The sequence below is a fragment of the Cyprinus carpio genome, chromosome B25 (assembly GCF_018340385.1).
Source record: "Cyprinus carpio isolate SPL01 chromosome B25, ASM1834038v1, whole genome shotgun sequence".
NCBI classification, from domain to species: Eukaryota; Metazoa; Chordata; class Actinopteri; order Cypriniformes; family Cyprinidae; genus Cyprinus; species Cyprinus carpio.
This window is the reverse complement of record NC_056621.1, coordinates 13,597,640-13,609,912: the sequence shown is the minus strand read 5'-3', so window position 1 is coordinate 13,609,912 and position 12,273 is coordinate 13,597,640. Positions and strand designations below refer to the sequence as shown.

Genomic DNA, 12,273 nt, shown 5'->3' with positions numbered 1-12,273 from the left:
TTTTTTTTTTTCTGACAGACATACAGAAGAATGGTTAAAGGAAGAGAACGAAAAAATGCAATGGCACAGGTCAAACATGTATATTTAGTTCAACATCAATTAAAATGAAACACAGTGGAACACCAAAAAGAAAAATACAGGGAAAGGGATTAAAAGGAAACTCCATCCTTTTCACCCTCATGCCATCCTATATGAATTTCATTTATCAGATGAACACAAACTAAGTTTTAGAAAAAAAAATCATTTCTCTTTATATAATTTAAGTCTATGGGACATCCAAAAATGATACTTCAAAAACTATACACAAAGTGAAAGTAACTCATGCAACCCCTGTTAATGAATTACTGTCTTAAGTGAAAGGATAGGCATATGTAAGAAATACAAATACCAATATTTTAATTTTGACCGTCAAGTTCACTTTATGTGGTTTCTGAAGTGGTCCTGTCCCTTTGCATTATATGGACTAAAAATCTTTGCTTGTGTTCATGTGAAGAAAGAAAGTCAAACATCTGGGATGACAGAGGTTCAGTAAAGGGTGAGAGAATTTTAATTTTTGGGTAAACTATCCCTTTGAAGAGCAAGATCTGATGGAGAGGCTAGAAATTCCAGATTGATACAAGAATGTGTTGAATTAATGAGAGTCATACAATTAAAACATACAACGTTTAACGTTTTTAAAGGCCACTTTATTTGTGTTGTCTATTCAACATCACTGTCTAAAAGGACAATTAATCTTTTAAATGTTTATTTGGGGCATTTAGAGTTTTTTTTTTTTTTTTTTTAGCAAATATTGATAAATAATTATTTGTGACTAATTAGATTAATTAATGAGAAAAGCATGTCATTTTTAAGATTCAAAAAATATTCACTGACAGTCCTAATTCCTACAGTACTTAATGTTTCATATAATGACATATTGTAAATACAACTTATCCACCACCTGGTAAGAACATCACTAAACATGAATTACAATTAATTTAGCATACAATGTTTATTTAAACACTTTTTTTTTTGGGGGGGGGGGGGGTTTAACATTTTAACAAACAAAAAAAAAATCCCCCAAAAATAATAATTGTATTTAAATTCTCATCACTGATTTTATTTGCACTCAATTTTGTGCATTCAGCTAATATATTGCATAGCTAATGGCTCTATCAAAACAGAACAAATAATGAATAAACTTTTTTTGGGGGGGACGCAACTTTGCTACCTCAATATGCTTCCTCAGATTTGATGGTGAACTTTGGAACCCAGACATTTACCTGATGAAAGTCATAATTGAAGTAGAAATGTGTGTGTTTGATGCATGAAAACAATGATCATTAGTTCTCACGTCAGGCACACACGTTTGAGCTTCTGTTTACCATATTTAATGTGAATGTAAAATGTAAAAGTACAAGTAGTCAGTTTAAATTGTTCTTGAGTAAAGTACAAATCCCCCAAAATATTACTTAAGTACAGTAATCAAGTAAAATTACTCAAGTATTTTACACCTCTGCCGGTAGGGAATAGTAAGATGGCGGCTCGAACACTTCCGGGGCAGTTTAGAAGGTTATGAGCGATCCAGTAATTATATATAGATCAGTGGTTTCTGGCCCTATTTTGCAGTCTATTTGCGAAAAATGCCATTTAATGTTGTTGTTATTATGCACAGTCCTATTAATAATGTTAATAGCAAATTAATTCACATCAGTCTATAATTTCTTCCTCAGTGGACCAGATTTGTTTGGTGTTAAGCTCCGCGAGGCACATTCTATGATAAATGTTTGTAATAAGAATTTATGTTTGTGTGGGTCGATTGAGTCAGGCAGTCTAATCTCACAGAGTGTAGAAGATATACATGTGAAACAGGCAGGGCAAGATGTTTTGTGTAGGTTTCAGGTCCCTATAGGCTCGGAGCACATGATTCTTTATGCTGTTCTCACCTGCTGAGAACAGCAAACCTGGCACACACTCGACACACAACTGTGCTTCCCTTTCTCTTTATTGTTCTCTGCCTGCATCCTCTCTTGTGGGAAATGGGACCTTGCAGTCAGCAGAATATTCATCAGATAAATCTGCGAAAACACAACACTCTATTTATATAAATGCATGCGCATTGTAATACGCGAGATACAAAAATAAAAATTCACAAATGCAGACAGCCCATTGTCCTTTTTAAATTTTTAAGTGACTGAAACTAAGTTTTCAACAGTTCCAAACAGCAGAATTAACTGGATTTTTTTCATTTTCTGAGAAAATGTGAGCCCTGCTTGCGCATAGAAAACTTAGCACTGTAGTTTTCTGGGTGTTGCAAGGTGTTCAAAAAGTACCCTAAAAATTCTAGTTGCTGACCCTAAGACCACCAGTTTGGTGTCTAGCTCATCTTGCAGAAGTAAAGTAGTAACGACTGCCTCTGTTGCTAAGGCACTGTGTTTTTTCCTTTTTTCTTTTTTTTCTGTGTGTGTGCGTGTGGATGTGTAGGTCCCACCGTCAGGGCCGTGCGTCACAGGCCGTGATGTGGGTAGAGTGTAAGGTGCTGGAGGCCGGCTGTGGAGGCAGAAGGAGGTCCCTGCGATCAACGGTCATGAGACTTCCCTGCTCCTTTTGGTTCCTGCTGCTGTTAGGCGCTGGAGGTCTTCTTCTGCTGCACCTACAGGACCTCACAGAGACACTCCAGCAACAAAACCAAGGTCTGTCTAACATCTGACTAATTTCTGAGGAAAGTGTTCACACTGTTAAAATGATCTGATCTTTATGACTGTCAAAATATGTTTCATGTGATAGCCTCAAAATTAAGTGCTTTTATTAATGTAAAAATAGAATTTAATGACTAAATACAACTTTCTGCTCACAAAGTTCAACAGAGATAAATCACAGGAATCCAATAATACAAACAATTTCCCTACAATAATTTTGATTTTCATTTTAATTTTGAATTCCAGTGACATGATTACGTACACTGTTTGACAACATTGTAGAATGTCACCACATGAATTAATAAACAACAGACAGGATGATCTCTTTTTGATATTATTTTTTTATTCTCTTTAAACACATCGTTCTGTTACATGTTCTTACAACATTTCAGTCGAATATTAATTAAAAATGTTAATTAGATGTGTTCATTTCCTGTCTAGCGATGCTCCCTAGTTTTTGAGGTGCATTGTGGGATTTTTCATGGAGCGAACGTTCCAGTGCACTAGAAGGATTTCGCAAATGAGACATCCCTTAAAATGGCTGACTCCCTGATCAGTGCCCTGACTACTGAACAAGGGAGCTGACTGAGATGTAAGTTATGGGGTTTCGTTGACAGTTTGAGGATCCAATGGTGTTACAAGCTTTAGTGACAAGCTCTTTTTAATGCTTTTCATTGGAAGAACAATGGTAGACCATAAGGAAGACCAATAGCACTTATTTAAAATAATAAGTAGTATGAAGTTTGGATAATTTTTCATGGCACATCTGACTGAACTAGAGTATGGCAACTGCCATCTGCCATATACGGAAACACCGCCCCTGCCCATACCGAATTTTTCGGTACGAATACGTGTACCGTTACACCCCTATTGATAAATTATCCTATATGTAAGACATGGTGAAATCCCAGTGTACACCTCTGCAAGAGCTAATGCTGTGTTTGATTACTGCCATTTTTCGGTTTATTTGAAGTACTAGCATGTGGTGAAGTGGGCTTTAAAACTCACTGTGTCTTCCCTGCAGAGCCATCAAAGCTGCTAATATTGTCTGTTTCCATCTTGTGACAGGGAACAATTGTTAGTTGAGTGCGGAAGCTCATGAGAATGATATTATACTGATTGCGAGAGACGCGGGGGAGATATTGTGATGTTGTCTCTCGGAAATGTGGGTCAATGAAAAACTCTACAGAAGGTCTTAAAAGAAATTTGCCTGTCAACCTCACTGCTGTTTGTTGATGCAGTATTTAACCTTTTCATTTTAAATCAAATGGATTTGCTGGGAAATGATTTTAAAATGCGTTTATGGCGACACATACATTTTCAAAAAAAATAATTTTAATACATATAAAACCGTCTTTTACAGTAAACTGTTCATGAGTTTTCATTCCTGACATAGCATTCCCTACGCATCCTGAGTAACTGAACATTTAAATGAACCTCGAGCTTAAATGCTTGACCAGACACAAACAATTTACGTAGAACTTCCCTAAATGCATTACATTTGAGACATATGTTGGCAAAAAATAGAACACTTTAGCGCATTATAATCTAATTAGGGAATGACTAACCTGAGATGATTGAATCTTACATTACTATTGACTGAGAGATTGTGTAAGCAGTCATTGGTGGGGAAGCTAAATAACAGTTCAATAGTGCCCTGGAAAGGGAGTCTCTTCAGTTTCATCTCTCCTGTGCTGATTGATCTGTCTCTCCATACCCTCTGATCTAACCCGCCCAGTCAATGACAGCTGTCTCTGTGGACCCTGAATCATTGGCAGTGAAACTGCGGCTCAAACTAAGTTCTGGCACAGAGGTGTTTCAATCTGTTGAGGGCTTGTGGGGTTTTTCCATTTTAGAAGAGGAGAATTTTTATTTTTTTTTTTATATATTTTTACTTGGCTATATTTGTTAAAAATTATATTGGGGACAAGCAGATACTTGACAGAATACATTGTAAAATACAATAAAATACATTACTGATTGCTGAACTCTTTCCCCCGGCAAACACATAATTTTCCAGGTTTCCACGTTCTCACTGTTATACATTAAAGTGCACTGTTAAGCATCTCCTGAATGAGTCCCGATTTAAAAAAAAAAAAAAAAAAAAAAAAAAACAGTCGAGGAAGATGCAGAAATGAGTGATCTCATTTGTAAGCTGATGCATATGAAAAATAATGCGATCATCAACAATAAACAGCATATAAATGAAACTGCCTAAAGTTCCTGAGTGAAGTGTCGATCCAGGAAGTGGCAAAGGACTGTGCAAGCTTTAGGGGGGCTGATGGAAGCAATCTACTGCATCTTTGCTTTTGATCATCGCACCAAAAATGATCCAGATGCAGTATTTGATAAACATTTTCTACGTTTTTTGCTCAGAATGTTGCTGTTTGGAATGAATCTTACCTACATTCAAGTGTTTAAAAAAAAAAGAATGCTTGAAGATAGAATAAAACTGTTTAAAAGTGGAGGCTCTGTTCTTTATTTTGATGTATTTCATGTTCAGATATGCATGCAACAAAATATTCTGGGGGTAGTGAAATTTTGGTGAAAATGATCAAAAATGCTGGCAGTGACTGGCATTTTTTAGATAATAGTGACTTTATATAAAAATAAAAAACTTTTTTTAACCATATTGAAATGTTTTTTTGGAGAAGAAATGAATACTTTTATTTAGCAAGGATGCATTGAATTGATCAAAAATACGTTTAGGATGTGATTATGATGTGACAAAATATTTATATTTCAAATAAATGCTGTTCTTTTGTATTTTCTATTCATTAGAGAATTCTGAAAAATAATTAATTGTATAAATACTCACTTGTTCACTTTCATTTGCCGTTGCTCTAAAGAAATAAATTAATTAAATATTATTTACAATTCTATTATAATAAATTAGTGTAACTTTTGCCAAAAATAAGCATTTTAAATTGAGATGTATTTGTGTACTTATTTGTTTTTCCCCAGAAAGTCATATTGCGTTTTTTTTTTTTTTTTTTTTTTTTTTTTTTTTTTTTTTTTTCTTTCTTCTGTTCAAATGCATTGACCCCCTAGCAGCCCTCTGGAGTTTGAAACCACTTGGTTCATGTTGTCTGTCCTCAGTGTAATCTGATTTTAACTTGCAGAAGTAGAATTTTGATGATTGGCTCTTTGTGAACATGACTTCCTTGTGGAAGGTTTTGGTGGGCAACTGGGCATCAGCATGACTCCATTAGTCCCCTCTGCTACTGTAGATACTCTCTAAATTATCTAGCCTTAAAAAGCATAATTCAACATTCACGGCTATTCAAAAGAAGCAGTAGATGGACTGTCTGTGGTTCTATTAGCTTTCATATGACTCTTCAGTCCTGCTGTATAATTCTAGCATTTATTTCAGAGCAGTTACAGTTAGCGGTTATTATACACTTGCCAGTACAATGATCAATTGTTTTCATTCAAACACATCAGCAGCGATGCATTAAACAACACTTTCAGCAATGAGACGGTTGGTGAAAAAAAAACTAGTGGAGAATTGTGAGTGTTGGAATATGGGCCAGCAGAAATCGAAAGAAATGTTACGGGCCCTGGAGAGGGCATATCGCTGTTCATTAAGACTGACTTCTTGTGCATGAAAGAGAATGAATCACATAAGACTTCGGTCTTATTTATCCAATTACAGCTGTGCCTCTTTCAACACTTGTCTAAGTGATGTCTTGCTAAAATGCACAGTTCTTACATTGTTTCCTTAGACTTTGTTGATGTTTAACGAGACATAGAGAAATTAAAATGCACCAGGGGTTTTCTAACATAGATGGGGACATGGTGTTTTATGTAGAGAAGCAATCTTTTTTTTTTTTTTTTTTTTTTTAATACTGTGCTTTAGGAAGTCCAGTCTGAACCTTTTAGCCCTCTTCACAATTATCAAGTCCGTGATAGAGTCCGTGATAGATTATGAGTTTTTTGGTTATTAGTTAAGGGTTTAAGATTGAAATTTGCATGGTGAATGGTTAAGTGTTCTACCAAATAAAAGGATGTGGTATGTGATAGGTCAATGGATTATATTGCTTTCAGACGGTCTATTGCAGTCAATGGGATTATAAAGAACTACATCATAGCACATGCATTTCCGACCGTTCTCCTCACCTAATTTGATTGCCGTTGAGCTCACTTTGCACACCACTTAAACAAGATCAATAGTCATTATAGCCCTGCTAGATTTACAAGGCAATTTGGAGCAATTATTCAAGTCAATTTTAACCCCACCTCTGCAGAACATTAATAAACTCCACTTCCCATTTAGGGTATCATTATTGTCAATAATTTTATGAGTGCTTAACTTTTGACCCATAAGCATCAGCCTGAAGTGTGTCATAAGTGAATACCTAATGTTACTGAGAAGAACGTTGAGAACATTGTATTATGTATTGCATATAGTTAACTACCATTTTCTATAAATATTTACATAATGTAAAGTGTTTTTTTTTTTTGGAAAGATTGAACACTTCTATTCAGCAAGGATGCATTAAATTGATTCAAAGATGAATCATCAAAATACCTTTTGTTTTTGAAAATACTTACAATTTGAAATACTTTTATTCAGCAAGGAATCAAGGATTGATCAAAACTGACTGTAAAGATGTTTTTTTTGTTTGCTATCACAGAAATAAATTATATTGGGAAATATATTAAAATAGAATACATTATTTAAAAATGGAAAAAAGTTATTTTAACTTGTAATTTTTCGCAATATTAGTGCTTTACTGAATTTTTGATCTAATAAGTACAGCTTTGCTATGCGTAAGAGTGCACACCAATATATTAATAAAGGTGATTTATTTATATTATTTATTTAATTTTTTTATATATTAAAAGATTGTTTATTTATAGAAAATGGTATTGTGTTGTTTGACTTGGCTCTTGTAGTTCCAAACCTTTGAATTTCTTTGTACAAAAGGAGATATAATGTTGTCTTAAAGTCCTTTAACTTATGAGTTTAGAAGCATAATGACATAATGTGAAGTTCTTGATACTTGCTAAACCAGCTAAATGAGTTTCACTATGTTTCTTTCAGCGTTCTTTAATTGATACGCCCCAGCAGTTCTGGATTGTAAGAAATGTTTCTCAGTGGAAAATCACTTGAAAGTCTTTTCATAAATGCTCTCATTCCAATGTGACTTGACAATATCTGAGGAGACAAACTTTTGTTTAAAGCTATACATGTTTGAAACAACACGTGTTATTAAATGATGACACAATTTTCATTTTTGGTTGAACCATCCCTTTCTGCCAATATGAAACTGTGAGACATATCATGTGACTTGATAGCATTTTCCTCCTTTCAGATGTGTGAGGCTGTAGATTACATTCTTTCCCCAAGGTTCAAAACTCAGAGGTGAGAGGTGTGTGAAAATCTCCAGCATCCCGGATCAACACACAAACATGTTTCTGCATGGGAAGGTCTCACCGGAGAGTCTTAGTTTAATTAGAGTTCATGCAGAGTGAACCACTCCACAGTCAGGTTTCAAAAGAGTCCCTGGCCTGAGAATATGAATATATACTTGCATTAGGCTCCTCCGGTGCTTTGAAGCAACTGTCTCTCAGATTTACCCATGGCTCACATCCTCACAATTCTGGTAACGTTACGAGATTATATCTAGATAAACCTTATTATGAGATTCCAAATCCAATTGTTTGTGTGTATATTTATTTATTTATTTATATATATATATATATATATATATATATATATATATATTTTATAATTCATGAGTTAATTCAGTGTGAGAGAGAAAATGTTTTAAGGTAAGTGCATGCTGCAATCTATTTATTTTCATTAAAATAATAATAATTTAAATAAAATAAATTTAGTTGACTAACATTCAACATTTGTTTTTTAATTTAGCTAAAATAAATTGTTTGCAAACATTTACCTTTTTAATTATACTTTTAAAGTCCGCCAAAACCTCGTACTTACCTCGTACTTCAGCTTCTCTTCAAATCTTCTGACCAATCAAATGCTCTCTAGAATCTGAAGCATCCGCCCCTACACTATAAATGGATGCTGAAGTGCTGGCTGAGATCGGTCACTTGTTCACAGTGTAGTATTTCCTGTACAGTGAATGGCACTTAGTGCACAATGTAGGCGATAGGGAACAATTCAGACAGTGTAAATATGCTTTCGATCTGGGTAAATGAGGTCTGGTTTCATGTGAACCCTGGCAGCGCGCACAGTCTGATCCGGACTTTGGCTCCGGTCCAGAGATGCGATCGCACAGAGTGGATCATATGTGCGAGTCGGCATATATTAAACACTTTCAAAACTACACAGCCTCAGCATGATTATGATCACTATTTTGTTTTACTGAGAGTTTCATATTGAATCTAGGGGGTAATCTACACTGTGGCTGTCAAATGTGGCTTTACTGAGTTCAATGGCTCTACGGCGTGCAGAGCTGCGTGTGGTTTTGATTTGTTGATTTAATTGGTTCTATGGCTTTAAGGGGTGCTGTTCTTATTTTTTTGGACGTAGTTCAGTTATGTATCTATTTTTTGGTTTATTTGAAGTTGTTAGTTGAGTGAGTTAGTGCTGTGTTTTTGATGGAAATATTAATCACCTGCATTAACTATATTTTTTTTAAAGCATTTTTTTTATAATAATATTAAATGATACACACATACGCAAACATTTGGACTCTGTTTGATGCATTTGTTAGCTCATTTGCCATGGGGATCTGTGGGTCTTTGAGGGCCGAATAGTCCAAGGCCAGCCTAGCTGCATCTGTCTCCAAAGTTTTTTTTTTTTTTTTTTTTTTTTTTGCATTTCACAAACTGCAACCAATGCTTTCATTATCTCCAGAGGTGAAGCATTTTTTTTTTTTCAAGGAGATCTCAAAATTGTACATGGCCTGTATTTATTTATTTCTCAACAAAATATCTGCAGTCTGGAATCTGAATAAAACCAGCTCAACGCAACTCTCCTACATACAATCACTGCCTCTCACATGTACTTTTAACCTCAAGAAAAGACTCAATGAAGAAATGAGGAAAAGCACAAACTGTGGAAAAGCAAGCAAAGATAGACTGTTTATGGTTTTGTGAAGCGTTCTATCAAACCCACTCAAAGCAGTGGGCAAGGAGGTCATCACATTTGAAAGATGTTTTTCAGTGTTGAGTATACACAGCTATTTAACATTCTGTCATACTGCTCGGTAAGTGTGTTTAGGCACATGACACGAAGGTCAATTAGTATCACATTCACTGTGCAATTACGGTTCTTGCAGGTTGGTAATTTTTAAAAGTGCACATACTGTGGCTCTTGTCCATTTTAACTACGTGACACCTATAACAATATAAGATAGGAGTGATATTCTCTTCATATAGCACTGAGTTAATGGAGGTGAATTACCAGACAGCTTTGATTAAGGCCACACGCTTTTACCCAGCCTCATTCTTCACCTTGCTTCATGCATAAATTGCACTCTTAAATCAAATGGGTTCGATACTCTACTTCATGCGGCAAAAATGCAATTTCAATCTCTTTATTTATAGAAATCCTGATATTCGACCCCCTCCCGTGGCCCAGTGAGGGTGCTGTGCTGTGTAGGTGCAGCGGTTTGTGGCCGGGGTATTTATAGATGAAAGATGACAGAAAGACTCTCACACTTTCTATTGGCCAGGCATGACTTGTGGTATCTGAGCACAAGGCTATTGCTTTCCTTTTTGGGAGGGTATGAATTTTGGTATCTGATAGTATTTGATCCCTGTTCAAACACACAGTAGCTGCTCCTTGCACCCGATGTAGAGTCCTGTGAAAGCAGAGAGTCTTGACACAATTAGGCCACTGGCTGCTGTCCATACAGCAGGTGTTTCCTTAATTAAGATGAGAAATGAGAGAATACACAGTTGTTATTTTTTGTTAGACTAGCCATAATGAAGTGGCTTCACAAACTATTTTGTCACAGTATGCTTAAGCTTGTGTTTATATAATGCGGGTATAAATATATATGTGTGTGTATGTATGTATATATTTGTGTGTGTGTAATATTGATCAAAAGTGACAGTATACATTGTTGCTACAAATATATTTCTTTCAAAGAAATACTGTTAATTCTTGGAAAACAATCATGGTCTTCACAAAAAATATTAAGCAGCACAACTGTTTTCATTGATAATTTAATTACATTTTCTTTGATGAAAAGAAAGCATATTATAATGATTTCTGCAGATCATGTACTGGAGTAATAATAGAAATGAATTACATTTTTAAATATGTTAAAATTTCAAATTGTAACAATATTTCACAATATTATTGTTTCTACTGCATTTTTAATCAATTAAATGCAGCTTTGGTGAGCATATTTTTGAGTAACTTGCATTTTAGACACAATATTGCTGGTAATTTGTCTGTTTCTTGAACACAGAAGTGACATTACCTTCCTAAATGAATCAGCATTCAAAACTAATTGGTTTGATAAACTATTTAATGACTCACAAAGACAGTCACTTCCTGAATGAATCAGTGTTTCTAAACAAATTGATTGTGTGAATGATTCCTTTACTTAGTTGTTACTATTGCAATATTAAAAAGACTGTTTCTGTGAGACTCACCAAATGAGAATATAAATGCTTGTGGGTATTTATCACTTTTAAGACATTTGTTTTGATAGAAATGACTGTCTCTGGCAGTGTAATTTTAAGCTTAGTGCTTTTTCATTTTTTGCCTAAATTAACTCGGGGCTATCCTTCAAGGCCTGAAATATGCTGATGCTGTACAAGTGAATCTCAGGCATGTGGATGAAGTATTTATTCATGTTAGGAGAAGCTTCAGGCTTCTATATTAGAAACTAGCTGCATTGCATGTAAATATCAGTGTCAGATAATGAACAAAACACCTTGTGTTGACAATATCTCCTCCCGCAATAACTTTCCCATAAGCCTTAACAGACAAAATAACAATCTCTGCAAGGTTGTGATTAAATCAAAGTGATAGGGTTGTCAAGCATATGCTGATTATGTGTTCATCTGAAATGCAGCATCAAAACAACAGGTTATGATGCCTAAATTAACACAAAGATGCATCAAAACAACAGGTTATGATGCCTAAAAATTCTGTCATCATTTATTCACACTTGTGTTATTCAGAATGAACGAGCTACATATTTTCAATGGAACACACAAGGTGGAATTTGCCAATTTACCAATAACAATAAAACAAAGCTTTCAAGCTTCAAACAGAATGCAAATGCACCATAAAAGTATCTTAAAAGTAATCCATACGAATCATACAGTAGATTTGCATAAGAAACAGACTTATATTTGTGTGAATAATCACACGTAAGTCTTTTTCTCACAATACACAAATCCTTCACTAAAGGAACGAGTATGGTTCAGCGGGTTTAGAGGGTCAGGGAGATCATAATGGACAGGAGGAAGGCGCTCAGCTGTAAGTCTTTTATCTGATCTGTCTTGGGGATTCTGCATCATCAGAACAGAAAGCATCGCTCAACACGTAGTTCAGGCAGAGTTCAGGGGCACGGGTGTTTTTCTCCCAGAGATTGCCTCTATGTGAACTCTAAATTGGCTCTTTGATCTTTGGAGGCAGCAGAACTCTGTACTAGCA

The 12,273-nt window shown here is 35.2% G+C and overlaps 1 protein-coding gene across 2 annotated transcripts in view; it reads left to right on the top strand.

Annotated features, from left to right (window-relative positions):
- The window catches only part of LOC109073991 (carbohydrate sulfotransferase 8-like), a 50,490-nt gene that overhangs the window by 17,115 nt on the left and 21,102 nt on the right, over positions 1–12,273 (top strand). For both annotated transcript variants that reach the window (XM_042753098.1, XM_042753097.1), the window contains exon 2: positions 2,464–2,672. In XM_042753098.1, coding sequence (XP_042609032.1) covers positions 2,498–2,672 — 175 coding nt within the window. In that variant the 5' untranslated portion in view covers positions 2,464–2,497. The remainder of the gene's footprint in view (positions 1–2,463; positions 2,673–12,273) is intronic.